This window comes from Suncus etruscus, chromosome 15 (genome assembly GCF_024139225.1).
Source record: "Suncus etruscus isolate mSunEtr1 chromosome 15, mSunEtr1.pri.cur, whole genome shotgun sequence".
NCBI classification, from domain to species: Eukaryota; Metazoa; Chordata; class Mammalia; order Eulipotyphla; family Soricidae; genus Suncus; species Suncus etruscus.
Window position 1 is genome coordinate 80297607 of NC_064862.1, and position 27403 is coordinate 80325009.

Below are 27403 nucleotides of genomic sequence, written 5' to 3' on the forward strand. Positions count from 1 at the left end.
TGGCCACACCAGGTAGTGCTCAGGGATCACTCCCGGTGGGGCACAGGAAACTATATGGGATCAGTTTTGTCCAAAGCAAGCACCCTACCTGCAGTTCTCTCAGGTTCCTTTTTATTTTCAATGCAGGTAATTGGTGGGGGATTGGGAACACCACCAGAACTTCCTGGTTATTACTCCTAGCTCAGTGCTCCTCAGGGATTGGGGGTTGTCCCATTGGGTTGCACAATACAAGCATGAAGGTTTCAGGTCCTGTTGTAGTTATTATTTAAAATTGAGATAGCATGGAGGTAGGGCATTTGCCTTGCATGCAGAAGGACGGTGTTTCGAATCCTGGCATCCCATATGGTCCCCTGAGCCTGCCAGGAGCGATTTTTGAGCTTAGAGCCAGGAGTAACCCCTGAGTGCTGCTGGGTGTGACCCCCAAAACACCCCCCGGAAATTGTGACTCAGTTTTCTGGCAGGGGAGGAGAGCTCAGTGGCAGAGTGCTGGCTCTGTGAAGCCCCAGGTTTAAAATTATTTTCCAGGGGTCAGTGCGATAGAACTGAGGGTAAGGCATTTGTCTTGCACAACGGATGGAGCCATATAGGTTCCATCCTGGGCATCTCATATAGTCTTTCAAGCCGATCAGGAATGATTCCTGAGCACAGAGCCAGGAGTAATCCCTGGGCACCGCTGAATGCAGTCCCCAAACTGAAATTAAAAAAAAAAATTAATGGTACCAGAGATATAGGACAGCAGAGAGGCATCTGCCTTCAACCCACCTGTCCTGGGTTTGATGCCTGGCATCCCAAGAGTGATTCCGAGTGAAGGGCCAGTAGTAACCCAAGGATTGCAGAGTGTGGCCTAACCCTCCCCACAATGTCTAAGTCAGTCCTTAAAAACCCCTTCAACTTGAGAGGCCTTGGCGTGCTCATGACCTGGTTTATTAGATCTCATCAACGTAAAAATGGGGTGAGGGGGTGCATACCGGTGCTCTTGGGGCCAGCAGTGGCTGTGGGTCACATGGGTGTCAGGGCTCTGGAAGTGAGGAGCAGGGTGGCACCCGAGACCCAAGAGCCCAGATTGTCACACACCGGACGGCTGGGTGGGCTGAGGTATGGGGGGTTGAGCACGCAGAACCAGGGGTGCGATTTAAGACACGAGGTTTGCAGTTTCCTTGTGTTTCGAGATCAGGTCGGCCATGGAGACGAGATGGGAGTGGGGTGGAATGGAAGAGAGGGTGTCAGGTGATGGGGCTCAATCCCCAGAGACAGGACCCGGGAGCCCCACTAGACAGGGCGGAAGTATTGCACTGAGCCAGGCGCTGGAGGGATCACAGGGGGCATGTCCCCCTAGTCTGTCTCAAAAGGCGCCCGTTGCCTGCACAGAGGGAGCTGAGGCCCCGCACAGGCTGGCCGGTGGGCTTCTCTCTGGGGTTCCCCACCGGGTTCTAAGTGACTAACCACAAAAATAGAAACGTCTAGAATGTCGGGGGAAGGGAGGTTTACAATTTTCAGGGCCTGCGGGGTCTGGCCACTACCCCTGTCGCTCAGAATGTCTCTGGTCCTGTGGGTCCCAGTCCTATGGGACATCGGAGGGGGACCTTGGAGCGGTCTGGAGTTCTGCAGAGGTGCGGGCTGATCGCCCAGGTCTGTAGGCTGGGGTGGGGATGGAGGTTTGTGTGGGCGCCTCTAGTCCTGGGGATTGCAAGGGGAGCCCCAGCGCCATGGGGGTGTGGGGTTAAGCTCCCTCCGGGGCAGATCCTTCCAGAAGGTCCACCAGCTCCGGGCCCTGCTGTGTGTTCCAGGCCGAGCCCCAAGCCTGAGCTTCCAGCAGGGCCACGGACTTCAGAGTTCAGAGTTCAGGGCTCTATGGGGTTCGATGCAGGAGACAAGGCCAGTCTTGGCCACGGAATTCCACTTCTCGCCTCCAGGGTCATCTGTTTAGAAGGGTGCCATCTCCTCCAGGTATGCATCCGTGTGGCTCCTTCTCCTCCAGGGCCACAAGTTCTTCCAGAAGCTTCTGCCCCGAAAAGGGAGGCAGGACTCGGCTTGGTTGCGGGAGGGCCTAGCGTCTCCTAGATTCAGGGTGGCCCCACCGGCCAGGCGAGGTGCATGCAGCAGAGCAGAGACCCCCGTGCAGGCGAGGGGCGCCCCTTTCTTCCCCCGAAGTTCCCTGCATCATTTTCCCCCTCCTCTTTTGAATTGTTTTCCTTTTATTTTTTTCTTGACTTGATTTTTTGGTTTTTTTTTTTTTTTGCCTTTTCCATTTTCTTAAAAAAAAGCGCACGTGCGACTGTCTGTGCAAAGAGCAGGGGACTCGAATAAATAGGAGACTGGGGAGGCTGGGGGTTCACAGTATCGCAGGCGCAGGGGCGCAGGGCGGGGCGCCGGGGCTGGCCCCCTGGTTCTGGGCGCCGGAGACCGCAGGCGGCGAGGTCCGTGGGCGTCGGGAACTGCATAGAAGTTACTGCGGGGTGGAGAGGGGCAGTGAGGGGTGGTGAGCCGCAGGCTGCGGTGGGGACCCCCAAAGCTTTTCCCCTGTGCTTGAGGCCAGCCAGCCAGCAGGCCTAACATACTTACTTACCCCACAGCCCGGCACCACCGGGCAGCCGCCGTACCGCCCACCCCAGGCCTCAGTTTCCCCAACTGTCCCTGGGCGTGCGGGCGGCACTGGGCCCGGGCTGGCCACTTACTGTGTCGCTCTCGCCGTCGGAGGCCCGGCGGGCCGGCGCGCTATAGTGGAGCGGGGAGTACACCCAGCTCCGGTCATCGGTGGGCTGCCGGGTGGCGGGTGGCAGGTGGCGGGTGGCAGGCGGGCGGGCACACGTGCGGGGTGCGGAGCAGGGTGGAGGCGACAGAGCAGGGGGAGAAGGAAGAGACAGAAATGAAAGTGCGGGACTCCCGGCAGGAGCGGCCTGGCCCTGACCTTCCTGATGGGCACTGGGTGGGGCCAGGGCGGCCGGCACGAAGCGGTTAGTGGGGGAAGGCAGGAGGACAGGCGCAGGAGAGAAAGGGCAGATGGGTGGCGGGCCCCCCTGGCACTCTGACTGAAAGCACCCGGCACCTGGGCTCTACCACCCAGGCGAGGCACCGCGTCCTGGGAGCATGGGTGGAGAGGCCTCCAGCAGAAAGCCTGCCTGGTCAATTGTGTCCCCACAATTCCCCACATTCCTGCTGAGCCCATACCCCACCTTTATGCCTCCAGCTGGACCGGCCCAAAGACTGCCCTAAGGCTTCGGCCCCCCACTTCCCAGGGGTCTCCTGGCCAAAGGTGCTCTGTGCTCTCGAAGGGTCTCTCTACTCGTCCTGCAGCTTTACGGGGGCACCTGCCCTCCATAAGGTGCTGGGCACCAGAGCTTAGGCCATGTCCAGCTGGGGACAGACTTGCCCTGCTCCTAAGTAGATTATTCTCTCCATACTCCAAGGAGCTTGTGCAGGGGATCACCTAGGGGATGCTTGGCTCAGAGCCCAGCAAGAGGGTCCCCTGCCAATCTGCCTGCCCCCCAACCCTGCCCTGTGCATCTCAGACATTTTCCACCCTGCAGAAACTGGAGTTCTTTCCTGAATGTACACCTTTCCTCTCCCACTTTCCTGTGAGTTTCTTGCACTAAAAACCATTTTGTGGGGCTGGAGCTAATAGCACAGTGGCAGGGCATTCGTCTTGCACATGGCTGACCTGGGACTGATCTGGGTTTGATCCTCGGCATCCCAAATGGTTCCCTGAGCCTGTGAGGAGCGATTTCTGAACGCAGAGCCAGGAGTAACCCCTGATCGCTGCTGGGTGTGGCCCCCAAACCCAAAGCAAAACAAAAAACTATTTTGTGTTGCACATGCTGACTGGGTCCATGGCAACCTAAGTCCCTCCTGAGGTGTGGCCTTTCCTGCTTTCATGCTGGGACATGGACAGGCCCTTTCTATGCCTCTGGGGAAGCCCACTCTCATTGAACCTGTTACCAGTTACTCTCTTTTCCATCCTCTTTCACCTCTCCCTTAGTACCTTCAAATAAAATTTTTTTTTTCTTGGGGCCAGAGTGGTAGTGCAAGCGGTAAGGTGGCTGCTTTACCCGTGCTAACCTAGGACAGACCGCGGTTCAATCCCCTGGAGTCCCATATGGTCCTCCAAGCCAGGAGCAATTTCTAGTGCATAGCCAGGAGTAACCCCTGAGCGTCACTGGGTGTGGCCCAAAAACCAAAAAAAAAAAAAAAATTATTTTTTCTTAAAAACAATAAAAGTATTTTGTGGGGCTGGAGCAATATGGCAGCGAGGAGGCTGTTTGCCTTGTACGTGCCAGGTTCGAGCCCTAGAACCCCATAGGGTCCCCAGAGCACCGAGTGGTCCTTAAGCACTGCCATGTATGGCCCAAAAAATAGAAACGAATCTCACTCCACTAAATAAATTAATTAAAGGGGAGGGGGAGAGGGAGAGAGAGAGGAGAGAGAACAGAGAGAGGAGAGAGAGAGGAGAGAGGAGAGAAGAGAGAGGAGAGAGGAGAGAGAGAAGAGAGGAGAGAAGAGAGAGAGAAGAGAGAGAGAGGGAGAGAGAGAGAGAGAGAGAGAGAGAGAGAGAGAGAGAGAGAGAGAGAGAGAACACAACCGGGAGGACACTAGCCTTGCACACGTCGCTGACCTGGGCTCAATCCCTGGCATCCCATAGGGTTCCCAGAGCACAGCCAGGAGTTATCCCTGAATGCAGAGCGAGGATTCAGGCCTTAGCACCACAGGATTTGGCCCAAAAACAATAAAGAATGTCACGGGTAGGGAAGGGGTGGGCCCCCACTCAGTGGGAGGGAGCATGTTTCCTTGTATCTCTCCAGCCCAACCCCAGTGGGAGCCTCTTCCTCTCCCAGCCTCACTAACACCCCTGCTCTCTCTTTGCTCACTCTCTGCTTCTCCTTTCAGTGCTGCTCTGCCCTTCCCCAGGCAGCCCTGCGTGTCAGATCATTTCAGGGGGATTGTACAGTATAAGGGGTGGGAGTGAGGTGGGATTGTTCCGGGGTTCGCTATGCAGCACCAGGTGGCTGGCTATGCCTCTCTAGGCTAGTGTGGTGGCCTTAACCTGCCTGGGCAGACCAGATGTCTGCTCTGCCAGGGGCCTCAGATTTCTAAACAGAATCTTAGGGTATCCTTTGGGACTCATCTGCAAGATTGGGGGGCAGCTCCTCTCTTGAGCCCGACCCAGCAGGACAAGCGTTGCCCTCCACATGGAAAGGTGGGGGCCTGTGCTGCTGCAGTGTCCCCCCTGGGGCGGGGGTCCGGGCCCCCCGCTACCATCACTTACACTCCCAGAGCGGCTTGGCGTCACGGCCCGCAGTCGGCGCCGGCGCGGGGAGTAAATCCAGTACCTCCCGTTCAAGAACTGGGGGCGCGGGCCGCGCGCGCAGAGGAAGCAAACAAGAGCACAGGGTGAGAGGCCAGGGATCTGGGGCAGCGGGCAGGCAAGCAGGGTACCAAGCAGGGAGGGGGACCCCAGGGCGCCTCGCTTAGTAGCTCCAGAGGTGATGGAGACACTGCCTAGGCGCACCCAGGGGCCTCTGTCCCTGCTGGGCAGGAGGGGAGATGGACAGCGGGTGTTTGTTAGTCGGGGATGGGTGCGTGCCCGCCGCCGCCCAGGCCCTGGCTGAAGTCGCAGCAGCCCATTTGGGGGCTGCCCAGCCCTCACCTAGCCCTGTCTGTCTGCCTACGGGGATTGCAGGGTGTTCCAGCCTCACCTGGGGTCGCAGAACGATGCCTACCAGGCCCCCCACCTGTGGCCTCCCACCCCCTACGGCCAGCTCAGAGTCTGCGGATATTCCAGGGACCACCCCAGGGGGCAAGGAAGGGCCAGGGTTGGAAGAACGAGGAGCAAATGCCGGGCCTTGGGGCGGCCTCTGAGCCTGCTGGGGTGTAGGGATCATGCAACTGTGGGTACCCTGCTGTGCAGGCTTGTGCAGGTTGAGTGCAGGCATGTGCCTGTGCGGTGGTCCGGGTAGCCCTGTATGTGCCAGAGAGGCTCTGTATGTGCAGAAGCGGTCAGGCCGTGCGTGTGTGGGCTCAGGGCTGGGTCTACTGCCAGGGGACCCTCCCTGGGGTGACTTACAAAGTAGATATCGGTGGCGGGTGCATCCTCCTCATCTGAGGCCTGGCTGGCGGGCTCTGAGGCCTGACTGGCAGTTTCTGCTTCTGTGGCGGTGGCAGCGGCGGCGGCAGCAGTTACAATGGTGGGACAAGCTGGCGAGGCTGCACCCCTGGAGACACAGGGTACCCAGGCATGGACCCACAGCACCAGCAGGGGCCCCCGAACCCTCATGTGCATCCTTGGGAGGCATCTCCCCAAAAAGAGGCATCCAGGCTCTGAGTAGTATCACTGGGTGATGCTGTGAGCGCCCATCAGGATGAGGATGCCAATGGGCAACCACCCACCCTGTGTTTGATGTGGTGCTCTCAGTGGCTGAGTGACATGGAGCCTCCTGGAATGAGCCTAGAACCAAATGAATCCCCTTGCTCATGTCACCAGGAGATGGGGAAAGGAAGCCAGGCTTGGGCCAGGGAGCCATTTCCCTGCTACTGCCAGGCACATTCACTGCTGGGCAGGGGAGAGATCTGAGGGGGTCTGTGGGGTCTACAGGGTCTATAAAGCCTATGGGTATCTGTGGGGTCTGTGAGAGTCTGTGATGATCTGTGAAAGCTTTGGAATCTGTGAGGTCTTTAGGGTTTTGTGGTATCTTTAGGTATCTGTGAGGGTCTGTGAAGGCTGTGGGTATCATGAAGGGTCTGTCATGTCTGTGATGGCTGTACTGGCCCAGGGAAGCAATGGTTCCATACTGGATGAACTAGCGCTCAGTTAAGTATGTCTTGATGGCAAAGGGAGGTGACTCTGGCACCAGAGAGCCCCAAACAATGGCACAGTGGGTCAGGCACAGACCTTGGTCAATTGCCAGCACCCCACAGCTCCTCTTGGGTGACCCAAAACACAGAGCTAGCCCTGAGCACTGCTGGGTGTGGCCCCAAAAGTAAAACAAAATAAATAAAAGGAGCAAAAAAAAAAATCACCCAAAACAAAACACAAAACAAAGATGAGTGGCAAAATATAGCCTAATGCTTTGAAAAATCCAACATAGGGCCAGTGCAAGAACTCAGCAGGGGGCCCGGAGAGATAGCACAGCGGTGTTTGCCTTGCAAACAGCCAATTCAGGACCAAAGGTGGTTGGTTTGAATCCCATATGGTCCCCCGTGCCTGCCAGGAGCTATTTCTTTTTTTCTTTTTCTTTTTATTTGTGTGTTTTTTGGGTCACACCCGGCAGTGCTCAGGGGTTATTCCTGGCTCCAGGCTCAGAAATTGCTCCTGGCAGGCACGGGGGACCATATGGGACCCCAGGATTCGAACTGATGACCTCCTGCATGAAAGGCAAACGCCTTCCCTTCATGCTATCTCTCCGGGCCTGCCAGGAGCTATTTCTGAGCAGACAGCCAGGAGTAACCCCTGAGCACCACCGGGTGTGGCCCAAAAACCAAAAAAAAAAAAAAAAAGAATTCAGCAGGAAGGGCGTTGTACTTAACAAGTGGCCAACTCTGGTTCAATCCCTGGCATCCCACTGGGTCCCCTGAGCACAGCTAAGAGTGATTCCTGAGTGCAGAATCAGAGTTAAGCCCTGATTATTGCTGAGTGTGGCACAAACCCCTTCCCCTGGCCACTCAAAAAAGAAGAAACTAGTGATGAAAAAGAGGAGAGAGAGATAGGGGGAACCACAGAGAGCATCACTGACCTAACCAGCAGCCAGAAGAGCCAGGGCAAGGCCATGTTTCCTCTGGGTGCCCTGGAATCTTCTGTTTCCTATTTTCTTTCTTTTTGAAAGGTCACATCCGGCAATGCTCAGAGATTTCTCCTGGCTCTGCACTCAGGGATTATCAGATCAGCCCCGGCAGTGTTCAGGGCTAGGTCAGTTGCTTACAAGGCAAGGCACAACTGCTCTGGCCCCATCCCTTTGTATTTTTAAAATGTGTCTTAACTTCTCCCCCACAAGGAGATAAATATATTCACATTTAAGTTTCTGGGCCACACCAGCAAACCTATGGGCTACTCCTGGCTCTGTGCACAGGAATTATTCCTGGTGGGCTTGGGGATTATATGGGGTACCAGAAATTGAAACTGGGTCAGCTGTGTGCAAGGCAAATGCCCTACTTGCTGTACTATTGCTTCTGCCCCATTGACATTTATTATTATTTATTTTGCAGAGGAGTGTTTTTTTGGGGAGGGAGAGGATGCACCTGGTACTACTCAGGTAGACTTGAGGCTGTTATGTGGTTCCAAGAATTGAACTCAGGGGACTGGAGCAATATTACAATGGAAATGGCAATTATGTGGCCAATCCAGGGTTCAATCCCCAACAACATCCTATGGGATCCCCTGAACACCACCAGGAGTAATGCCTGAGCTCAGAGTGAAGAGTAAGGGTAACCCCTGAGGGCCGGAGTGCTAACATCATTTGCTTGCACGCAGCCAACCCAGGTCAATTCCCAGCATCCCATATGGTCCCCTGAGCCTGCCAGGAGCGATTTCTGAGGGCAGAGCCAGGAGTAATCCCTGAGCATTGCCAGCCAGGTGTGACCCAAAAACCAAAAAAAAAAAAAAAAAGAAAACAAGAAAAAAAAGAAATTATTCACAATAGTTTTTAGAAACAATGCTTCATCTTTGCTTTTTATGCAGGGAAGGGGAGGAAGGTTGGTGGCGGTTTGAGCACCACACCCTGCTATATTCCAGGCTCTTTCTGGCTCTGTGCTCAGGTGTAACCGTTACTGGCAGCAGTCAGGGAACCATATGCAGTGTTGGGATTGAAACCGGCCTTATGTCTGGACTATCTCTGGCACCTTCGGTCACTGCTGTTGTTGGGTCACATGCCGCTGGGTATGACCTCCCCAAACAAAACAAAACAAACAAAAAGAATAATCCCTGAGCACCACTGGGTATGGCCCAAAAACAAAAAGAAAAAAAAAAGAAGAAGATTATTGAACTCGGGGTGGCTCTGGTCTCAACTGTGATTTTTTGTATATTGTGGGGGGTGCCAGGTGGTGAGAGTCTATTACCTGCTCAGCGTTTGGGGGGTAGCTGGGGCTCCTATACGGAATGTATGTACCTAGCTCTTCGTCTGCTCTCTGACTTTAGCGTCATTTTCTCCAACTCAAAACCGAATTAGGAAGGAGCTACAAAAGTAACCGAGAATTTCTCCACCAGGGGTATCAGCGTTTCAGCCACTGAAAAGCACTATCTTACATGACCCCAATCCAGACTCCCATGGTCTGAAGTCCCTCACAGCTCCAGGTACTGCTGTCACCTGCACAGTTTGGACACCAAACCCCAACACTCAGTGCCAGCAGTTTCCTCTCTTCTAACAGCCCAGCGGTCCCAGTATCCCTTGAGGAAAGTCACCCCATAAGTGAAGTGACCAGAAAAGCTGCTCACTCTTCCCATGCTAGCCATCCCACTGAGCATCGGAGAACAGTGTGGGAGGCCCCTCAGCCAGAAGCACCCCATTGGTCAGGGACTGGAGCCCAGACCCAAACCCATAAATACTTGACAGGTGAGAATGGTGGAAAGTGAGTGACATTAAGGAAGTAGGAGGAGCTGGCGAGACAGTACAGCAGAGAGGTTGCTATACCACACAGGATCCCGACATCCACCGGATGTGTCCCCTCCCCCCAAAAGAAAAGCAATGGGATACTCAGTGCTTGGCCTCAGTGGGGCTGGCAGGATGGTACAACAGGTAAGGGGCTTGCCTTGCTCACAGACGACCCAGGTTCAATCCCTAGCAGCCATATGATCCCTGAGCATGGCCAGGAGTGGCCCAACTCTCTACCTCCACTGCAAACAAAAGCTCTTAAGCAAAAATAATCTGCTCCCAGGAGATGGAGGGAAGATTTGGGGAGAAGGGACAGGGATCAGAGATAAGGAAGGGAGGACAAGAGGTGGTTTCCCAGCATGCCTTGCTGCTGTTAGTCATATGAACAGATTCCATCAATGAGATTGGGACAGGCACCTGGGGTTACCTATCAGATCTCTCAAAGCAACAGGATGGGGGGACCCGGGGCCTACCCAGCATCCTCCTGGGTGGGGACCACGATCTCCACGCTGCACGTGGGCTCCACCTGCACTGTGATCTGCTGCAAGTCCTCATCTGCATGCACTTCCTCCTGAGGCCTGCAGGCAACAGAAATCATGCTTCGGTTTCCCTCTTCAGCCTCTCCACCCTACAGGGATGCTGGGCTGGAGCTGACTCCCATTCTTGGGCCGTAGGGGTGAGGGCTTCCCAGGGGTGAATTCTCCAGGCATCACCCCACCTAGCACCCTAAGCTGGACTCTGGGCTTCCCACTGCAGCTGTGCCAGAAGCAAAGGGAGCAGTCTGTATGCACAAACTCTGACACTCAAACATCTCTGAAGAGACAAAAGCCAGAGCAGGGAGGGCGTTTGATCCTTGGCATCACCATATAAGGTCCTCCAGACACTGCCAGGAATAAATTCTGAGTGCACTGTTTTTTTGTTTTGGGGTCAAACCCGGCAGCACTCAGGGGTTACTCCTGGCTCTGTGTTTAGAAATTACTTCTGAACTTATGGCCTGGGGAATCACATGGGATGCCAGGAATTGAACTCGAGTCTGTCCCTGGTCTATCCCAGGTTGGCTGCGTGCAAAGCAAATGCCCTTCCGCTGTGCTATCACTCTAGCTTCAGGATTCATCTTTGAGCATTGCCAGTGTAACCCAAGAAAATAACTTTTTTGTTTGTTTGTTTTTGGGCCACACCCGGCAGTGCTCAGGGGTTACTCCTGGCTGTCTGCTCAGAAATAGCTCCTGGCAGGCACGGGGGACCATATGGGACACTGGGATTCGAACCAACCACCTTTGGTCCTGGATCGGCTACTTGCAAAGCAAACACCACTGTGCTATCTCTCTGGGCCCTGAAAATAAATTTTTTAAGTATTAAGAAAAAAATATCAGGGCCAGAGAGATAGCACAGTGGTAGGGTGTTTGCCTTGTATGCAGTAGATCCAGGATGGTTGGTGGTTCAAATCACAGCATCTCATATGGTCACAAGAGCCTTCGAGGAGCGATTTCTGAGCACAGAGCCAGGAATAGCTCCTGAATGCCACCAGGTGTGTTCCCCGCCTCCCCAAAAAAAAGAGAAAAAGAAAAAAAGTCGGAGTAGGGGGCTAAGGGAGGGGAATCAATTGGGCACAGTAAGCATCTCACTAACTTCCCTTTTGCAATTATTTTAAGTTTGTTTTGAGTCCTAGCTTATAGTGAGGGGACCATGCAGTACCAGGAATGGAACATGGGGGCTGGAGCAGTGGCACAGGCAATAGGGCGTTTGCCTTGCATGCGCTAACCTAGAACGGACCGCAGTTCCATCTTCTGGTGTCCTATATGGTCTCCCAAGCCAGGGTCGATTACTCAGCCCATAGCCAGGAGTAACCCCTGTTACTGGGTGTGGGCCCCCCCCCCCAAAAGAATGGAACATGGGTCTCCCACATGCAAGGCATGCACTCTGGCCCATGGAACCATCATTTCCTGGGACCTCACTATCTTCCGTTTGTGCCTCTCAGAACAGAGGGAGAGAGGAAGGAAGGAAGTGTGGGCAGGCAGGCACAGGGTGGGGCCCTGGTAGGAGAAAAACTTAATTGTGTGAGGTTCTCAAGCTAGTTCTTGAGCCTTGGGACTGGCAGCTTGAACCCGGGCCCGGGAAAGAGGTGAAAAGCTCTGGGTAGGGTCAGCATAAGGAGGAATGTGGGGAGAGGTGCCAGAGTCTCATCTCACCGGCCATCCTGTCCTGAGGACTGTGTGCGGCGCCTGCAGAAACCACAAACAGGAGGGAGAAGGTGGGACAGGTGAGGGCTGCCAGCCTGCTCTCTCCCCTGCAGCTGCCCCCTCTATCAGCCTACCCACCCTGATGGGCCCCTCTTCCAAAACCGTCTCCCTGATTGCTCCCCCCATGGCCTGTCCACCAGCATGGCCCCACCCCTGCCTGAGACCCTAATTCCAGCCTCAGTGCCCAGGCTTACTTACCGGTACCGCGGCTGCTCCGAGGTCTCAGAGGGCGAGCGCTCAGGGATGGAGAGGGACGTGGAGGACAGGGTGGTGGCGATGGAAGCAGTGGTAGCCTCCTCGAAGGAGGGCGGAGTGCATGGCAGGAGGTCGGGCCGGCCTAGGGAAGGGGGAGGTGGGCTCTAGAGGGAGCCTGTCCCTCAAGGAGACAACCCTGGGAGCCCTTTTGCCATGCTCACCCACTCTCCTCCTGGCAGCTTTCATGGGGCAACTACACGAGGCCAGAACTTCCTGGGCATAGCTAACCTGGCAACTCGTCAACTCTGGACCAACATAAACCCTCCACGGGTAGGTTGGAAGGGTTGAAAAGAGATCAAGCCATGGTCTATCCCCTGCACCTGAGTCCTCTGGGCAACACGGGGTGTGGTCTTCACCCAAATTCACTGAATCAAAACCAACCAACAAGCGCAAGGCACATTGATTCCGAGGCCCAAGGGGATCTTCCCTCCTCGACCTCCCTCCCCTTGTGCTTCACACAACCTCCATACTTACTAATCCTGCAGCCTTATTTCTCTCTCTCTCTCTTTTTTTTTTTTTTTTGGTTTTTGGGCCACACCCGGTGATGCTCAGGGGTTACTCCTGGTTATGCACTCAGAAATGGCTCCTGGCTTGGGGGACTATACGGGACACCGAGAACCGCAGTCCATCCTGGGTCAGCCGTGTGCAAGACAAACGCCCTACCGCTGTACTATCACTCCGGCCTCACTCTTTCTCTGTTCTGGTTTTTTGTTTTGGGGCCAAGCAGTGTTTAGGGTTGACTCCTGTCTCTGTACTCAGGAATCACTCCTGGCGATGCTTGGGGGACCCTCTGGGGTGCGGGAGGATTGAATCCAGGGCAGTCAAGAGCAAGGCCAGTGCCCTCCCTGCTGTGCTCTCTCTCTGGCTCATCTTTCCTTATCTGGAACTTGGATTTGTTTTAGTTTGGGAGCCACACTTGTGGGCTTAATTCTGACTCATAGGACCCAGTGAGGTGCCAGAATGCTGTGTGCAAGGGACACAGCTTACTGGTTATACTGTTTGGCCCGTTTTTAAGGGGGACCACACCTCATACGGAGAGCCTGGGAATGGAACCTGATCCTCCAAATGCACTGATTTTTCCTCTGGGCTGCCTCCCTGCCTGCAGCTCTGACCCTGGAATTAGTACTTTACAGAACTTTCTGCACTGCTCCCTCATAAGCCTGTGCCTTTTCACCTAGGTTTCTGGTGGGGAATGATCTATACCCCCTAACCTCAGTCCCCCTCTCCACCCTTGCCCTACCTTCATCCTCCAGTGTGGGATAGCTGCGAGCTCCCCGCAGGTCGTAGGGGGCTTCTTCCCGCTCGCTGGGGATCTGGCTGGCGGAGAAGGCGGCTGTGGGCCCCAGGGGTTTCACGGCCAGCAGGGCCGTCCGGCCCTTCTTAGATGGGGAGGACTTGAGGGCTGAAAAAGAAGAAAGGATGCTGCGACTGGGGTCCTGCCTGCTGTCCGCACACACTCGCCCAGCTTGCTCACCTCTAGCCTGGCTGAGGACCAGGCCATGCCCCCCGCCCTGCGCTCTCCTTTAGGGATCCCCTAGGAAATTTCCTAGGACAAGTTGCCCAGAGATGAATTGATCCTGGGGGAACAGTAGATGCTGCTTTTGTTAAGTTTATCCCTGGCCCATGGGAAGCAGCTCAGAGGTGAGGACAGGATGGGGTGGATACAGCTAGAACAAGTTGCTTCCTGCCTGGGAGTCAGGAGGCCAGAAAACCCTGCAGAGCCCAATGACTCCCTCTCCCCATTACTCCTGGGATTTTGTTTTTTGTGTGGTTTTTGGGTCACACTCGGCGGCGGTGCTCAGGAGTTACTCCTGGCTCTGCACTCAGAAATTGCTCCTGGCAGGCTCGGGAGACCATATGAGATGCGGGGATTCGAACCACTGTCCATCCTGGATCGGCTGCTTGCAAGGCGAATGCCCTGTGCTATCTTTCGGGCCCTTCCTCCTGGGAGTTTTTTTCCAGGACATAGTGAAAAGGCCGAGGCCACCAAGCTAGTGAATAAATGACACGGGACACGTGGCAAGATTGCCCAGTCCACTACTGGACATGTCCTGTGGGCCAGGGCCCTGGCTACATGCTGAGACACAGAAGCAAGGGCAGGAAGCACCCTAATTTATTCCAGGGGACAGGGCAGCACATGGAGCTGAGTCTGGGGTGCCACCCGAAGCTGCCCTTCCTGGGCCTTGCACTCACAGGAGTTCTTCCGGAAAACCGTGTTGCTCATGAACTTGAAGAAGCGCTCGGCATAGAAGCTGGGGCGATGGACGGAGACCGTGTCCTGTGGGGAGATGGAGTGTGACCACTTGTACCAGCTGCCCCGGGCAGGCCAAGTTGGGAAGCTGAAGGGGCTATGGGGTATCCAGGGCCCTGAGCGTAGATAGGGGCTGTGGATTGGGGTAGACATACTTGGGAAGCCACACCCAACACTGCTTGGGACAACTCTAGGCTCTGTTGCAGGGCCAAAGCTTCTCCCAGAGGTGCTCAGGGGACCAAGTGGTGCAAGAGATGAAACCTGGGCCTTCATCATGCAAACTCAGGCCAGGCTCCAACGCCCCTACCCCTAAACTTTTTGTTTGTTGTTTGTATAGTTTTTTTTTTTTTAGCTATACCCAGCAGTGCTCAGGACTTACTCCTGGCTTTGCATTTAATTACTCCTGGCAGGCTGGAAAGACCATATGGGACACCAGAAATCTAACCTGGATGCTGCATGCAAAGCAAACCATCACTCTGGTCCTCCTGCCCATAAACTTCTGTTGTTTTGGGGCCTCACTCAGCAATGTTCAGGGCTTACTCCTGGCAATGCTCAGAAGACCATATGGGGAGCTGGGGATCAAACCTGGGTCAGCTGTGTGCAAGGCAAGCACCCTCCCACTGTCCTATCTCTCCAGCCTCTTGGCTCCTAAGCATTTTCCAGACAACTGAGAAGCTCCAGGGAAGCCAAGTGTGGCCCTAGAGGGCCAGTCCCTGAGGCAGTCAATCCTCCACATGGCATGTTTCCAGAATGTACTTTGCTTGCCTGGCTGATTCCTAACTTTCTCAAGTCACCCTGTCCTCAGGAATCCTTCCAGTTCTGCTTGATGGAAGGGGTTGGGGGGAGGCCCAAGTCCAGGTAGCCTTTCCAAGTTCAGCCCCCCAGTGGAGCAACTCCCATTCCCTCCAGAGGCAGAATTTTGTCCCTGGGCCTAGGAGATGGTCACATGTGGTCTGCAGGGTGGAACAGGCAAGCAAAAAAATGAGCAAATGAGTGGATAGATGGATGGATGAATACAGGAACAGCTGAGCGAAGGAACATATCAACAGGCAAACCAATATACAAGTGAATAAGCAGTGAGCAAACAACTGAATGAGTGAGCGAGTGAATAAATGAATGGCTGAATGTATGGCCTCACCCCATCATGGACAAGAGCCTTCCAGGTGTGCTCCAGTTTCTTGATGAACCTGCGGGGAGAGGGGCACCCTCCCATCAGCCACATCTCAAGGCCCTGCTTTGGGGATGCGTGGTCAGGAGTATCTGGGAGTGCTCATGGGTAGGAGGACCATAAGGGGTACTAAGGACTGAACTAGGACTAGTTTGTGTGTAAGGTAAGTGCCCTCCCTGCTGTACTATGGCTCCGGCCCATGAATGGGTCTTCTGTCCCCTCTGGAGAAGACTGCTCTGGTGGATCAGTCACTGCTGACAGTGGTTTGGGTAACACAAGGCAGGGGTACCCTCACCTGGGGCCTTTCTGTCTTGACCTAGGCACAAGGGCACCTCTAGGGCTCAGACAGGACTCTCAAGAGCCCTACATTGAACCCTAAGAGTGGACTTCAAAGGCGTTGGGTCTAACACCATTGTGACTGCTATGAGGGTAGGGTAGTGTACAGGAACTTCTTGGGAAAGGCGGAAGCCAGGTGAGCAGAGCAGATGCCCCCCTACAAGAATTCGATGTTTGGGTGGGGCAGGAAGCAGGTACATCCTATAAGACTCAGGCCCCATGAGTGGGTCAGAGAGTGGGAGCACCCTATAGGGCCACAGAATATGTGGACGGGGCATGGAGTAGGGGCACCCTATAGAACCACAGAATGTGTGAGGGGGCAGAGAGCAGGTGCACCCAATAGGATCACTGGACATGTGGGCAAAGAAAGGAGCAGGCGCATCCTATAGAACCACAAGATATGGCGGAGAGTGAAGTGCACCTACAGGAAGAAAATATCTGTTGTTGCTTTGTTTTGTTTTTGGGTCACACCCAGTGGCGCTCGGGGTTACTCCTAGCTCTGTGCTCAGAAATCGCTCCTGGCAGGCTCGGGAGACCATATGGGATGCCGGAATTTGAACCACCGTCCATCCTGGATTGGCTGTGTGCAAGGCACACACCCTACCGCTGAGCTATCCCTCTGGCTCCAAAGAAGAAAATATCTGGCAGGGGAGGGGCAGGGAGTCAAGCCCACCTATAAGACCCCAAGATGTTGGAGCAGGGACAGAGGATGTGGGGGTGGGGGGGGCGACAGGATAGGTGCGGGGCAGGGCCGCTCACCGGTAGGACTGCAGGATGTCAATGATGCCGATGTGCAGCAGGAGACGCTCCCCGCGGCCATTCACAGCGGGAATCCCACCCATCCTGCCGAGAGGCTCAAGTTAGGGCTCAGCTCTGCGCTGGGACCGGGGAGGGGAGCAAGGGAGCATGGCCCGATGGCTTTGGGGGGTGGGGGGATGTTCAAATTTGTGGGGTCCAGTGGATCTCAGACCAGATGGGCAGCAGGAGTCCCTGTCCCTGGTATGGGGGACACACGCGGGCAAGAGCATACAAGGGCACAAGGACCCATTTCCAGCACATGCAGATCTATACCATGCACACACAGGGACATATACCATGCACACAGGGACACACACACATGGGCACACACAGGCAGACGCAGGGACACATAAACCCACACACAAGCACAAGGACCCATTTCAGTACATGCAGGACTACATACATGCACACATAGGGATACACACATGCTAATCCATGCAGATGGCGGTCTCCCTACACATATGCACACAGGTCAGCCCATAAGTACGCACAGGTCCATGTGTACACACATGCAGAATAAGACAATGGATTCACACATGCACACACAAGTCACACACATGATGAACACGTGTCTCCACACATGGACACAGGTCAGCCCACCTGCCTGCACACACATCCCCAAAAATACACACATGCATATTTGGGCCTACAGATGTGCAGCTCTGATGCATGCACAGATCCCTGAGGACGATTGTGTGTGCGCGCGCGCGCACACACACACACACATTCTCTCTCCTCTCTCTCTCTCCTCTCTCTCTCCCCTCCCTCTCCCCTCCCTCTCCCTCTCCCTCTCCCTCTCCCTCTCCCTCTCCCTCTCTCTCTCTCTCTCTCCTGTCGCTACCCAGTCTACACACATCTACACACAGGAACTCAAAAACACCACACAAGCTTCTGCAGGCTGGTCTGAGGGTTAGTGAGTGTCCAAGTGCAGGAGTGGGTGAGGAAATGGCCCGAGCTGGAGACGCCCCCAGGGCAGGTTCCACTCAAGCTCACAGCACACCTGGCCCCTCCACTTACCCGTCATGCCCCGCTGGGCCCCTCACAGACCCTACAAACGCCAAGAAACTCTGAGGACGGGGGTCTGAACGGGGCCTCAGCACAGGCTACACCCCACAACTCCACCCTAAGGTGCCCCCTTCCTCCCAAAGGTGGCCGGGCATCCAGGCTCCAGCATTGATCACTTGTGCCCTTGTGATGGCTGCCCCCCACCGTCTTTCCTGATGAGCTGGGGGACCATCCGCTGTGGACCCTGTGTGGCATCATCTCAGGGAGCAGGAGGGCAGGCCGTGACTCAGCCCTTCAGTGTCCAGGACAATCTCTCCCCAGATCAGGGCAGGGCAACCAAACACCCTGGACAGCCCTAAACCAAAAGGCCGGCTCTTCCACTCTGGGAAGCTGACCTGGGGGGTGCCTGTCAGCTGCGAGTGCCCATGCCTCCCATCGGCACTCTAGATCCCAGGAAAGGGCCTGAACACAGCCAGGGCTCCCTGTCCTGCACTTCGGTCCAGTGTGACAAGTGTGATCAGTGAGACCCCAACGTTTAGCTGTGTGGGCCCAGAGGGCAGGGCCGGAAAAGGGCAGCCACCTACGTGTCGTCAGTCTCGATGGCCTCCCCACGTGCTGCACCGCCCTGGATGGACTCCATGGCTGTGGAGTACAGCGCCTTCTGGCCCAGAGGCCTCTTCTCATCGGCGGCGCTGTGGGCACCCTCGGCCTGTCGCTCCCGCTCCTGTTGGTCCATGTTGTGCACGCCCAGAAGGAGACTGTAGTCCATGATCTTGAAACTCTCTAGCACCTGCAAGCAGGGTGCAGGGGACCCAGGTCAGGCTGCCCCACCCATACCAAGTGCCCTCCTATGATGCCCTGCCACCTGGGAACCATGTAGGGCTCAGCCCACTCCAAAACTATGCCCATAGCAGCAACCCTGGGCCTCTAGCCCACCCTGGGGCCAGCCATACCGAAGCCTGCCAACCCTTGGGTCTGTGCATTGGCCTCCTTAGGGTATAAGGCCCCATCACACTGGGACCCCATTTTACAAGGCTTCTGAAAACATCACATCAGGGAACCTGGGGCTGTGGATATCGCTGGAATCAAGCACTTGAACTGTACTTCTCTGACACTCTGAGGTGTCTGAGAGGAGATTCTAGGGACCTCAGGACAACTCTGTCTGCCAAAGGAACTGAGGGCTGGGATGATGAGAGCAGGGGACATCAGAGGAAAAAAAAAAAGAGAACCCCAGGGGGCACACAGGCCTGACACCTGACAGGAGCACCTCTGACCAGACCTCCTCTCTGTTGTCTTTTTTTTTTGGTGGGGAGGGGATAAGGGCCACACCTAGCAGTGCTCAGGGCTGACTCCTGGCAAGGTTCAGGGATGCAGTGGATTGAACCTGGTTGGCCACATGCAAGGCAAACACTGTCCTGTTGCACCATTGCTCCAGGCTTCTGTCGTCATTTTTGCAGCTGTTATACTGCAGTATTAATCACTCCTGGTGGGGGGCCAGAGAGACAGTACAGTGGTAGGGTATTTGCCTTGCAGGCAGCAGACCCAGGACGGATGGTGGTTCGAATCCCACATCCCATATGGTCCCTGAGTCTTCCAGATGTGATTTCTGAGCACAGAGCCAGGAGTAACCCCTGTGAGTCACCAGGTGTGGCCCAACCCCCCCTCCCCCACAAAATCTCTCCTGGTGGAGGAACCCTGAGGGCTGCTGGGGTGGAACTCAGGCCAGCTGTGTGTAAGGCAGATGCCCTCCCACTGCCTCTCTCTCGGGTGGTGTGTAGTTTCCAGAGGGTGGAAGGGATGTCCCAGGGGTAAGCCCTGGAAAGCCTGGGCCATGGCCACGGGACGGAGTGGCCCCTCACCAGACAGTCCCTCTGCAGCGTCTTGACGAGCGCCGAGAAGGTATCGGCGTCCAGCAGCAGCCCCTCTGGCATGTCCTGCATGAAGTCCAGGTCCTTGTACGTGGGGATCGTCTTCTCCTTCTCCTTCTTGCTGGCCCGCCGCTTGTATGTGGAGCCCTTCAGGTCGAACTTGAGGTGCATCTTGACCACGCGGGGCAGGATATTGTTCATCACCACTACCCGGATGTTCTTGCCCCCTGACTGCACGCAGTACAGCCCGTAGAACTTGGGGAGCAGGGTCCGCGGGTTCTGGTTGAGGTTCTGAGGGTGGTGGTGGGTGTGTCAGTGAGGAGCATGCCCCATGGAAGGCAAAGGTCACCCCACCCTACGTGGTCTGGCTTCAGATCTCAGGGAACCTCCTTGGCACCCCAACTTCACAAGAGATACTCAGCCCAGCACAGGACACCCTCTTTCCACTAATAAACCCAAGGGATGAGGCCCTGGAGCATGGAGGTCAGACTTGGTCCATGCAGAGATTCTGGGGATGTGGAAAGGGCTTAGGGGGTCAAGGTCTGTTTTCAGCCAGGATGAGGACTGAAAGAAAAGACAAAGTGAGAGGTTTGGAGTGGTGAAGGATCCCAGAACTGCCTAGTGCCCTTGAGCAGCAGTGGAGGGGAAGAGAGAGATAGGAGAGAGAGGGGACACGAGCATGTACAACATGCATTTGGGACACAGGGAAAGGACATGAAAATCACATCCTTGAATGTGGCTTCGTAGGCTGCCCCCATGGCTTTTTCTGAGCTGAGCTGAGGAGACAGACTGGGGCTCCCAGAGCTCAAAGTAAACCCTGTCTGGGTCTTTCCATTCTCAAGGCACAGGGTCCCATCTGTCCCATCTGCAGACACGCAGCTACCAGATACCCGCCCCCGCCGCCTTCCCCAAATGCTGCTCAGCAGGTGGGCAGAATCCCCCCAGTGGTCCAAGGCTCTGCTCGGGGGATGACATGTCCTTTGGGGGCCGTGGAGCACCCATCAGTGGGGGGCTCCTAGCAGCTAGTCTTGTGTGAGGTGCCAGCTGGAGCCCAGCCCCTCCTCACCCACGGATCTGAGTCACAGCTACCGAGTCACGATTTCGGGAACTCACAACCATGAGGCGTCAGTGGGGTAGGGAAAGGAGAAGAGCAGGCAGGACTGGGGTGGCTCCACCCCACCCTCCAGACAGACTCAGGGCCTAGGCAGCAGGTGCAGGAGGCTAAGTGTAGCCAGGGTACTGTTGGGGAAGAATCTGAGTCCACGACCTTGGGAGCTGCCCAGGAAAGGAGCTGAAAAGACTACTGACCCTTTTAGTTAGTGGCTGATGAGGCAGGGCCAGAGGAAGCCCCACCCACCTCTAATAGATCGAGGGGCGGGGCTATGAACAACCACGCCCCATCACAATACTGGGTTGTCAGGGGAGGGGCAAAAAGGAAGCCACACTTTCCACCCATATTTGATCAGGGGGCGGGACAAGGAAAGGTTAGTCACACCCATTGGAAGGTAAAATGGGCGGAGTCGAGGGAAGCCCCACCCTACCATGTAGTAACCAGGGAGCAGCTTCTGCAGGAACTCAGCCTCCTTGTGCATCACTGTCTTGATGATGAACTCGTCATCGCTCGTGACGTAGAACAGGGAGCCGCTGGCGCCGGGGTTCGACAGCTCAATCAAGGGCTCGTTGCACAGCGAGTACTAAAAAATCATGGCTGGGCAATGAGCAGGCAGGTAGGATATGGAGAGCCCCACATCCCCATGATGGTGGAGGACCCTAGGGCTGGTCTCTGGCTCTTCATGGTGTTGGCTCAGAATCAGTTCATACCCCTGGGCAAGTTGCTAGGAGGAGCTGGGGGGCAGAAGCCACTCAGGGGACATCTTTCCAGCCTGAATCCAATGCCCTGGGCCCAGCTCCTGGATCCAGCCTGAAGCCAGGGAACCTGAAGGCCCATCGAGACTAACCATCCACCAGTATGGATGCTCAAAGGCCAGCTCCCCTCCCAGGCTCCCGGCCAGTGTTTTTCGGCAGGGTTGGGTGAGGAGCACTGACCAGGGGCTGTGGGCAGAAGTGGCTGGTTGAATCCAGACTGGAGGGTTCCCACTCTCCAGCACCAAGGGGCATGGGGCTTGCCAGCCTGGGTGATGATCTCTGGGTGATGATGGATGAGGCACAGACCCTGGTCCCTTAAGCTGTCCACTACTCGAGCCTAGTAGTAGGTACTTGGTATCTGGAAACCCGCTGCTACTGTACCAACCAAAGGACTAGGAGGCTGCTCATTTCCCTGGTGTATCTGATACCCACACAGTCTGTCACAAGTCACTGAGTCTGTACCTGCTGAGAGGCATCACTGGGCAGTGTGACCTCCTGGCCATGTGAGAGGGTCACGACACAGCGGGATACTGACGGAGCCCCACTGGGACAGCTACGAGGCTGCTGTCAGAAAACACCAGCCAGGATGGAGCTGGCTGTGCCGGACAGGAAGTCTTCAGAGATCCTGCTCCAGTGTTACAGGAGAGACTATGCAGCAATGGGGAAACTGAGGCCCAGCTTGTGCAAAATATGGTTTCTCAAAGTTCCCTGTTTTCTAGATCACACAGAAGAACATCAGAAGGAGCCAGAGCAGTAGCAAAGCATCGAGGATGCTTGCCTTGCATGGCTACCCTGGGTTCTATCCCTGGCATCCCATAGGGTCTCCTGAGCATTGCCAGAAGTGATCTCTGAGCACTAGTGGATCTGGCCAAAAACCACACACACACAAAAAAAAGGAGGGGGAGACATCTGGAGCACTTCAGTGACCACACTGACTAAAGAGACCCCCATAAAATGATGGCCTGAAGAATGAAGGGGTGCCAGGGTTCACATGTGTCTGTCCATGCAGTGCCTGGAGGACATGGAGGCACCAAAGCAGTGCCAGTCCTGGAGACTCAGCCTGACACAGGGAGGACCTGAATCCCACTGGAGCCATGGAAGTGAGGGCAGGAGCCCACAGCAGAATGCCCAACCTAGGATCAGAGGAATTGAGAAATATGCATGGGGCCAGATGGGGTGGTAAAGGGAAAAGGCAAGGAGAAAGGGCAACTGTAGCATTGGGGGAGTGGGAGGAGCCCAGAGTGACCCTAATCTGTGCACAGGAAAGGGGTCAAGAGCAGTGAGGGTCCAGAGCAACAGCACAGCAGGGAGGTGTTTGTCTTGCACGTGGCCAACCAGGTTCAATCTTTGGCATCCATAAAATCCCCTGAGCACTGCCAAGAGTGATTCCTGAGGGCAGAGCCAGGAGTCAGCACTGATCACAGCCGGATTTAAAAAAAAAAAAAAAAAAGTGGGGGGCCACATCATTAAGGTGTTTGGACTTGCAAACTGGGAGGGACCTGGTTTGACTCCCAGCATCCCATATGGTCCCCCAGCCTGCCAGGGGCGATTTCTGAGTGCAGAGCCAGGAGTGGCCCAAAACCCAATTAATCAATAAACAAAGTTTAAAAAAAAAATGGTGAGTCAGTGAGGTTCATGGGCCAGAAGGTGAGGCCAGGAGGGCAGAGGGGTTCTGGGAAAGCTCCTGCAGCATCCTGGGGCGGAGTCTCTGGCTGAGGTCATCCGCAGCAGGGAGGACCAGAGCCAAGCATGCCTAGGGGCCATCTGTCCCTGCGAGGCCATCTGGTGTTCTGTGGTCTCAGGGTGCGGGGGAGCAGTGGTGTATGATGCAGTCCAGCAGCCGGAGGAGGCTGGGACCAGGTAGCCATCTGTCCCTGCTCAGCCCACAGCCAAGAGCCGCAAGGATCCGCAGGCACAGGCATGTACCAGGGGACCCTCCCTTCCCACCCCACATTGGCCACCCACCAAGCAGAGAGGGACCCAGTGATGCTTAGGGGTTATTCCTGGTACTGTGCTCAGGGCTCACTCCTGGTAGTGTCCAAGGGACCATATGGGGTGCTGGGTTTGAACCCAGGCTTTTTTTTTTTTTTTTTTTTTTGCGGTTTTTGGGTCACACCCAGCAGTGCTCAGGGGTTATTCCTGGCTCCATGCTCAGAAATTGCTCCTGGCAGGCACGGGGGACCATATGGGACGCTGGGATTCAAACCGATGACCTTCTGCATGAAAGACAAACGCCTTACCTCCATGCTATCTCTCCAGCCCCTGAACCCAGGCTTTTGAACACAAAAGGCTGGTGTGTTCCCTGCTGTGCTGTGGCTCTGTCCTGGCACATGGATTCCTGAGCCAGGTAGGCCATCACCAAGCAGGGCAATTCCAAGGGCCCCGCTGTGGCCCCTCATGTGGGAAGTAGCCTGAGCTTCTCTGTTGAGGGCCATGGTGGGGGCCTGCGCTAGTCTCCAGGATTCAGACAAAGCTACAGAGTAGCAGAGATGGGCTGGGGCTGAGGAAGGCAGTCCTTGCTACCTCTGACTTCAAACCACCGGACAAGAACTCCTGATACCAAGTCTGAGGGGTCTCAGCTCACACCCCCATGGCACCCCATTTTCTCAGGATACTTCAGCAGGTGCTCCCAGAGAGAGAGAGAGATGCCATACCTGGGTTCTTGCAACCCACTGCCCTCCACCCAGTGGGTATCATTTCTGTCCATGGTATGTTGGGCCCAGAGCACTGGGGTCCTAAAGAACTCTGGGTGGGTGGGAGAACCAAGGAGGGTTCAGTTTTCACTTTTGGTACATACCCAGTGGTGCTCAAGGCTTAGTCCTGGCTCTGTGCTCAAGGATCGCTCTTGGTGGGGTTCAGTGAACTCTATAGAGTGCTAGGGACTAAACCTGGGTTGGTTGGCCATGTGTAAGGCAAATGGCCTCCCCACTGTTATTATTCTGGCCTGGGGAGCGTCCTTAAATCTGGATCACTCCACCAGGGGGGCTCTTCCAGATCTGAGACTAAGTTGGAGGTGAGACTCTCGCAGTCAGAACCGTGTAGGCCTGGCCCCCAGTCAGGGGAACCCCAAGGTGGCAATGCCATCCTCATGCCAGACTCTGGGCGACAAGGACCTGTCCATTTCAGACTAATTGCAGCTATGGCTTCTGGGTCTGGTACTGGCCACTACACTTCAGGTGGGGGGGAAACGGGGCTGGGGCAATATAGCACAGTGGGGAGGGTACTTGCCTTGCACACAGCTGACCTGGTGCAATCCCCAGCATCCCAGAGGGTCCCCTGAGCCCTACCAGGAGTGATCCCTGAGCAGTCAGGAGCCATCCCTGAGTACTTCCAGGTGTGATCCCCAAACAAAAAAGGAAAAAGGCAGAGGGGAGACCAGCCCCTTTCAGACCGTGGGGTGGGCCCTGAAAAAGAGATGGACTGACTACCATAAATTCTACATGCATGCCAAGGACCGGGTGGGCATGAAAGGGCCCCACAGGGCTTCTGGAAACTGGGCTAGGAGACTCAGCCAGGGTGCAGGGCGGGTGTGGTTTCGGAGAAGCCGGGCCACAGAGTTCCCTGCCTGGCCACACTCACCAGGTAATCATCCGGCCTGATGCCGAAGAGCTCCCGGAAATAGCGGAAGGCCACGGGCGCATAGGTCTTGAACCTGAAGTCCTGGAAGTGGTGAGCGGGGGTGAGATTGCTGCCCTCACTGCGGGGGAAGGAGCAGAGGGGAGGCGCCGTGAAGGACCAGCTTGGTGGGCACAGGCGCCACCCCTGCCCCAACCCCCCGGGGACGAGGTCCGTAAATGCTCCAAGTCCCTGGAAGGCCCCAGGCCATGGGACAGCCAGGTGTCCATTTGCCTAGCACACGGCAGACCGGGATTCCATCCCCACCACCAAAGGGTCTGCCGAGCACCATCAGGAGAGATTCCAGAGTGCTGAGCCAGTAGTAACGCCCGAGTGGGCGTGGTCCCCCAAAAAAGGCCCGACAGAGGGGAAAGTGGGACCACGGGAAGTTGTTCCCTTTGCCAGTAGCCGGAAGCCTGGTGGGCAGGCGCAGCCAGCCAGGGGTAAACACCTTTGCAAAAGCGTATAGCCCCGAACCCAGATACAGCCACGTGGCCATGTCCAGCCAATGAGTGAAAAGAGGCGTGACCACAGGCTCCTAGGTGCAAGGCTGCATGCGGAGGACAACACCCCCGCGGGGCCTCTCCCCAGGCCTGAGCTGTGCTGTCAGGGTTTGGGCTGGCTCTCACACTGGTCACTGGTGCTCAGGAGCCACTGGTCCCGGGGATCCAGGCCAGGGCTCCTGCATGCAAAGCTGCTGGCTGGTGCTGGGGGGACCCTCCCCCACCCCCAGGCCCAGGCCTTGATGCTCAGCTGCTCGTCTGCCTTTTCCAGAGTGGACCAGGCAAAGCTCAGAGCCAGGTCGGAAGATCAGTGCCCTGTGCGGCAAGACAGAGCTGGGGTGCGCGGGGCCCCAGTACCTGGGGAAGAAGATGCTCTCCACCACGTAGAAGTCCTGCATGAGCACATCCCGCTCGGGCTTGGAGCTCAAGTTGCCCACGGTGTAGCCGATGCCCAGCTGGATGGCCCCCTTCAGCGTGGAGGAGGTGGTCTGGGGGGAAGGGGAGCAGTACATCAGCCCGACACCCCAGCACCTGGACACCCTGATCTCCACCTCAGCCCCTCAAGGGGGAGAGCCTGACCCCCTGGGACCCTGCAAGCCGAGACATCCAGAACCAGAACAGTCCCGCCCTCTCCGACAGGAAGAAGAGTGAGGAATGAGGGAACGTTCTAGAACCTATGACTCCTCGTGCCTCATCTAGACCCAAGGGCCACACATACATGCCGGTGGGTGTCTGGGGACGGGGAAGCAAGGGGTGCAGAGCTTTTTGAGGGATGAAGTGGGGGTGAGGAGCCCCCAGGCCCAGGCGGCGTGACATCCAGAACTGAGGTCTCAGCAGGTGCGAGGTGACCGACCTTGGGGACCCCAACCTCAGGGACCCCATGTGGCCGAGGGGAGACAAGGAACCTTTTTATACGTGGTTTCACCAGATGCATCCACACCACGGTGGCCCAGCTTCTTGCCATGGCCGGGACCCGTCATGGGGGGCACCTGTAGGAGAGAAACAGCCTGTGTCAGCAGGGAGTGCCAGAAGGTTCTGGAAGCCCAGAAAATGGAATTCATGTTCACGCACTCTGGTCTGCAGCTGCCCGGGCCAGGGAACCCCCAGACCAAATCTGGGTCCTCAGCACAACAGAAGGTGTGTGGAAAGGGAGAGCACGGATTTGGGGGATCACCCCTCAGGCCTCCAACCACTCACCTCCCTACGACTGCCATCGAAGCACCCTGAATTCCCGGCGTGGGCCTTGGGACTCCCCCAGGTTAGACCAGGGGCCCTGCTCCCATATCTATGGGGACAGGTATGGGAAACCAGGGACCCCAAGAGTGTGACTCATGGCAATAGTGAGAGCTAGCTCAAGACCTGGGCCCGTGAGACTTTGGAGGCTACCCTGTCACCGCCCCTACCCCTTTCACCCCCTAACACACTGGGCAAGGGCCACCCCCAAACCCACCTGGCTCCCTGAGCTCTGCGCTCTAGTCTCTAGGGGGCGTGCTCAGCTCAGGAATGCCCCTCCCCCACCAGGTTCTATTCCATAAGGGTTTCCATTCTATAGGGGAATGTGGGGCTAGGGGGTACCTAGCAACACTCACCTCTGTAGGGGCCGGCTTCTTCTGAGCCAAACCTGAGGGAGAAAAGGGGGTCAGAACAGAGGCACCATGGGGCATGGGCCCTCCCCAAGGGAGAAGGAGTCAGAGTTCAGATAGGCAGGTGATGGGTAGACTAGGCTTTGGGTGCCCCAAGTCACCTTGGGCCAGGACTGCCCTGAGGGTGAAGTAGGGGAACCAAGGGCTCCCCATGGCACTTGAAGCCAGAGGACAAGACAGCAGGGAGGGCGCTGGCCCTGTTCGATCTCTGGCATTCCATAGGGTCCTCCTGAGCACCGCCAAGAATGACCAGAGTACAGAGCCAGAAGTCAGTCCTGAG

The 27403-nt window shown here is 56.1% G+C and overlaps 1 protein-coding gene across 3 annotated transcripts in view; it reads right to left on the bottom strand.

Moving 5' to 3' along the window:
• Positions 1–908: 908 nt before the first annotated feature.
• Positions 909–27403, bottom strand: part of PIP5K1C (phosphatidylinositol-4-phosphate 5-kinase type 1 gamma) — a 40048-nt gene continuing 13553 nt past the window's right edge. The window contains exons 2-19 of one of the 3 annotated variants that reach the window (XM_049788599.1): positions 27070–27101; positions 26386–26469; positions 25838–25968; positions 24942–25059; positions 21038–21190; positions 19488–19787; positions 18213–18418; positions 16585–16668; positions 15460–15508; positions 14264–14348; positions 13311–13472; positions 12014–12152; positions 11765–11797; positions 10049–10153; positions 6059–6206; positions 5261–5338; positions 2676–2759; positions 909–2449 (exon numbers count right to left, since the gene is read on the bottom strand). In XM_049788599.1, coding sequence (XP_049644556.1) covers positions 2447–2449; positions 2676–2759; positions 5261–5338; positions 6059–6206; positions 10049–10153; positions 11765–11797; positions 12014–12152; positions 13311–13472; positions 14264–14348; positions 15460–15508; positions 16585–16668; positions 18213–18418; positions 19488–19787; positions 21038–21190; positions 24942–25059; positions 25838–25968; positions 26386–26469; positions 27070–27101 — 1994 coding nt within the window. In that variant the 3' untranslated portion in view covers positions 909–2446. The remainder of the gene's footprint in view (positions 2450–2675; positions 2760–5260; positions 5339–6058; positions 6207–10048; positions 10154–11764; positions 11798–12013; positions 12153–13310; positions 13473–14263; positions 14349–15459; positions 15509–16584; positions 16669–18212; positions 18419–19487; positions 19788–21037; positions 21191–24941; positions 25060–25837; positions 25969–26385; positions 26470–27069; positions 27102–27403) is intronic. The other 2 variants (XM_049788600.1, XM_049788601.1) reach the window with 2 other exon arrangements.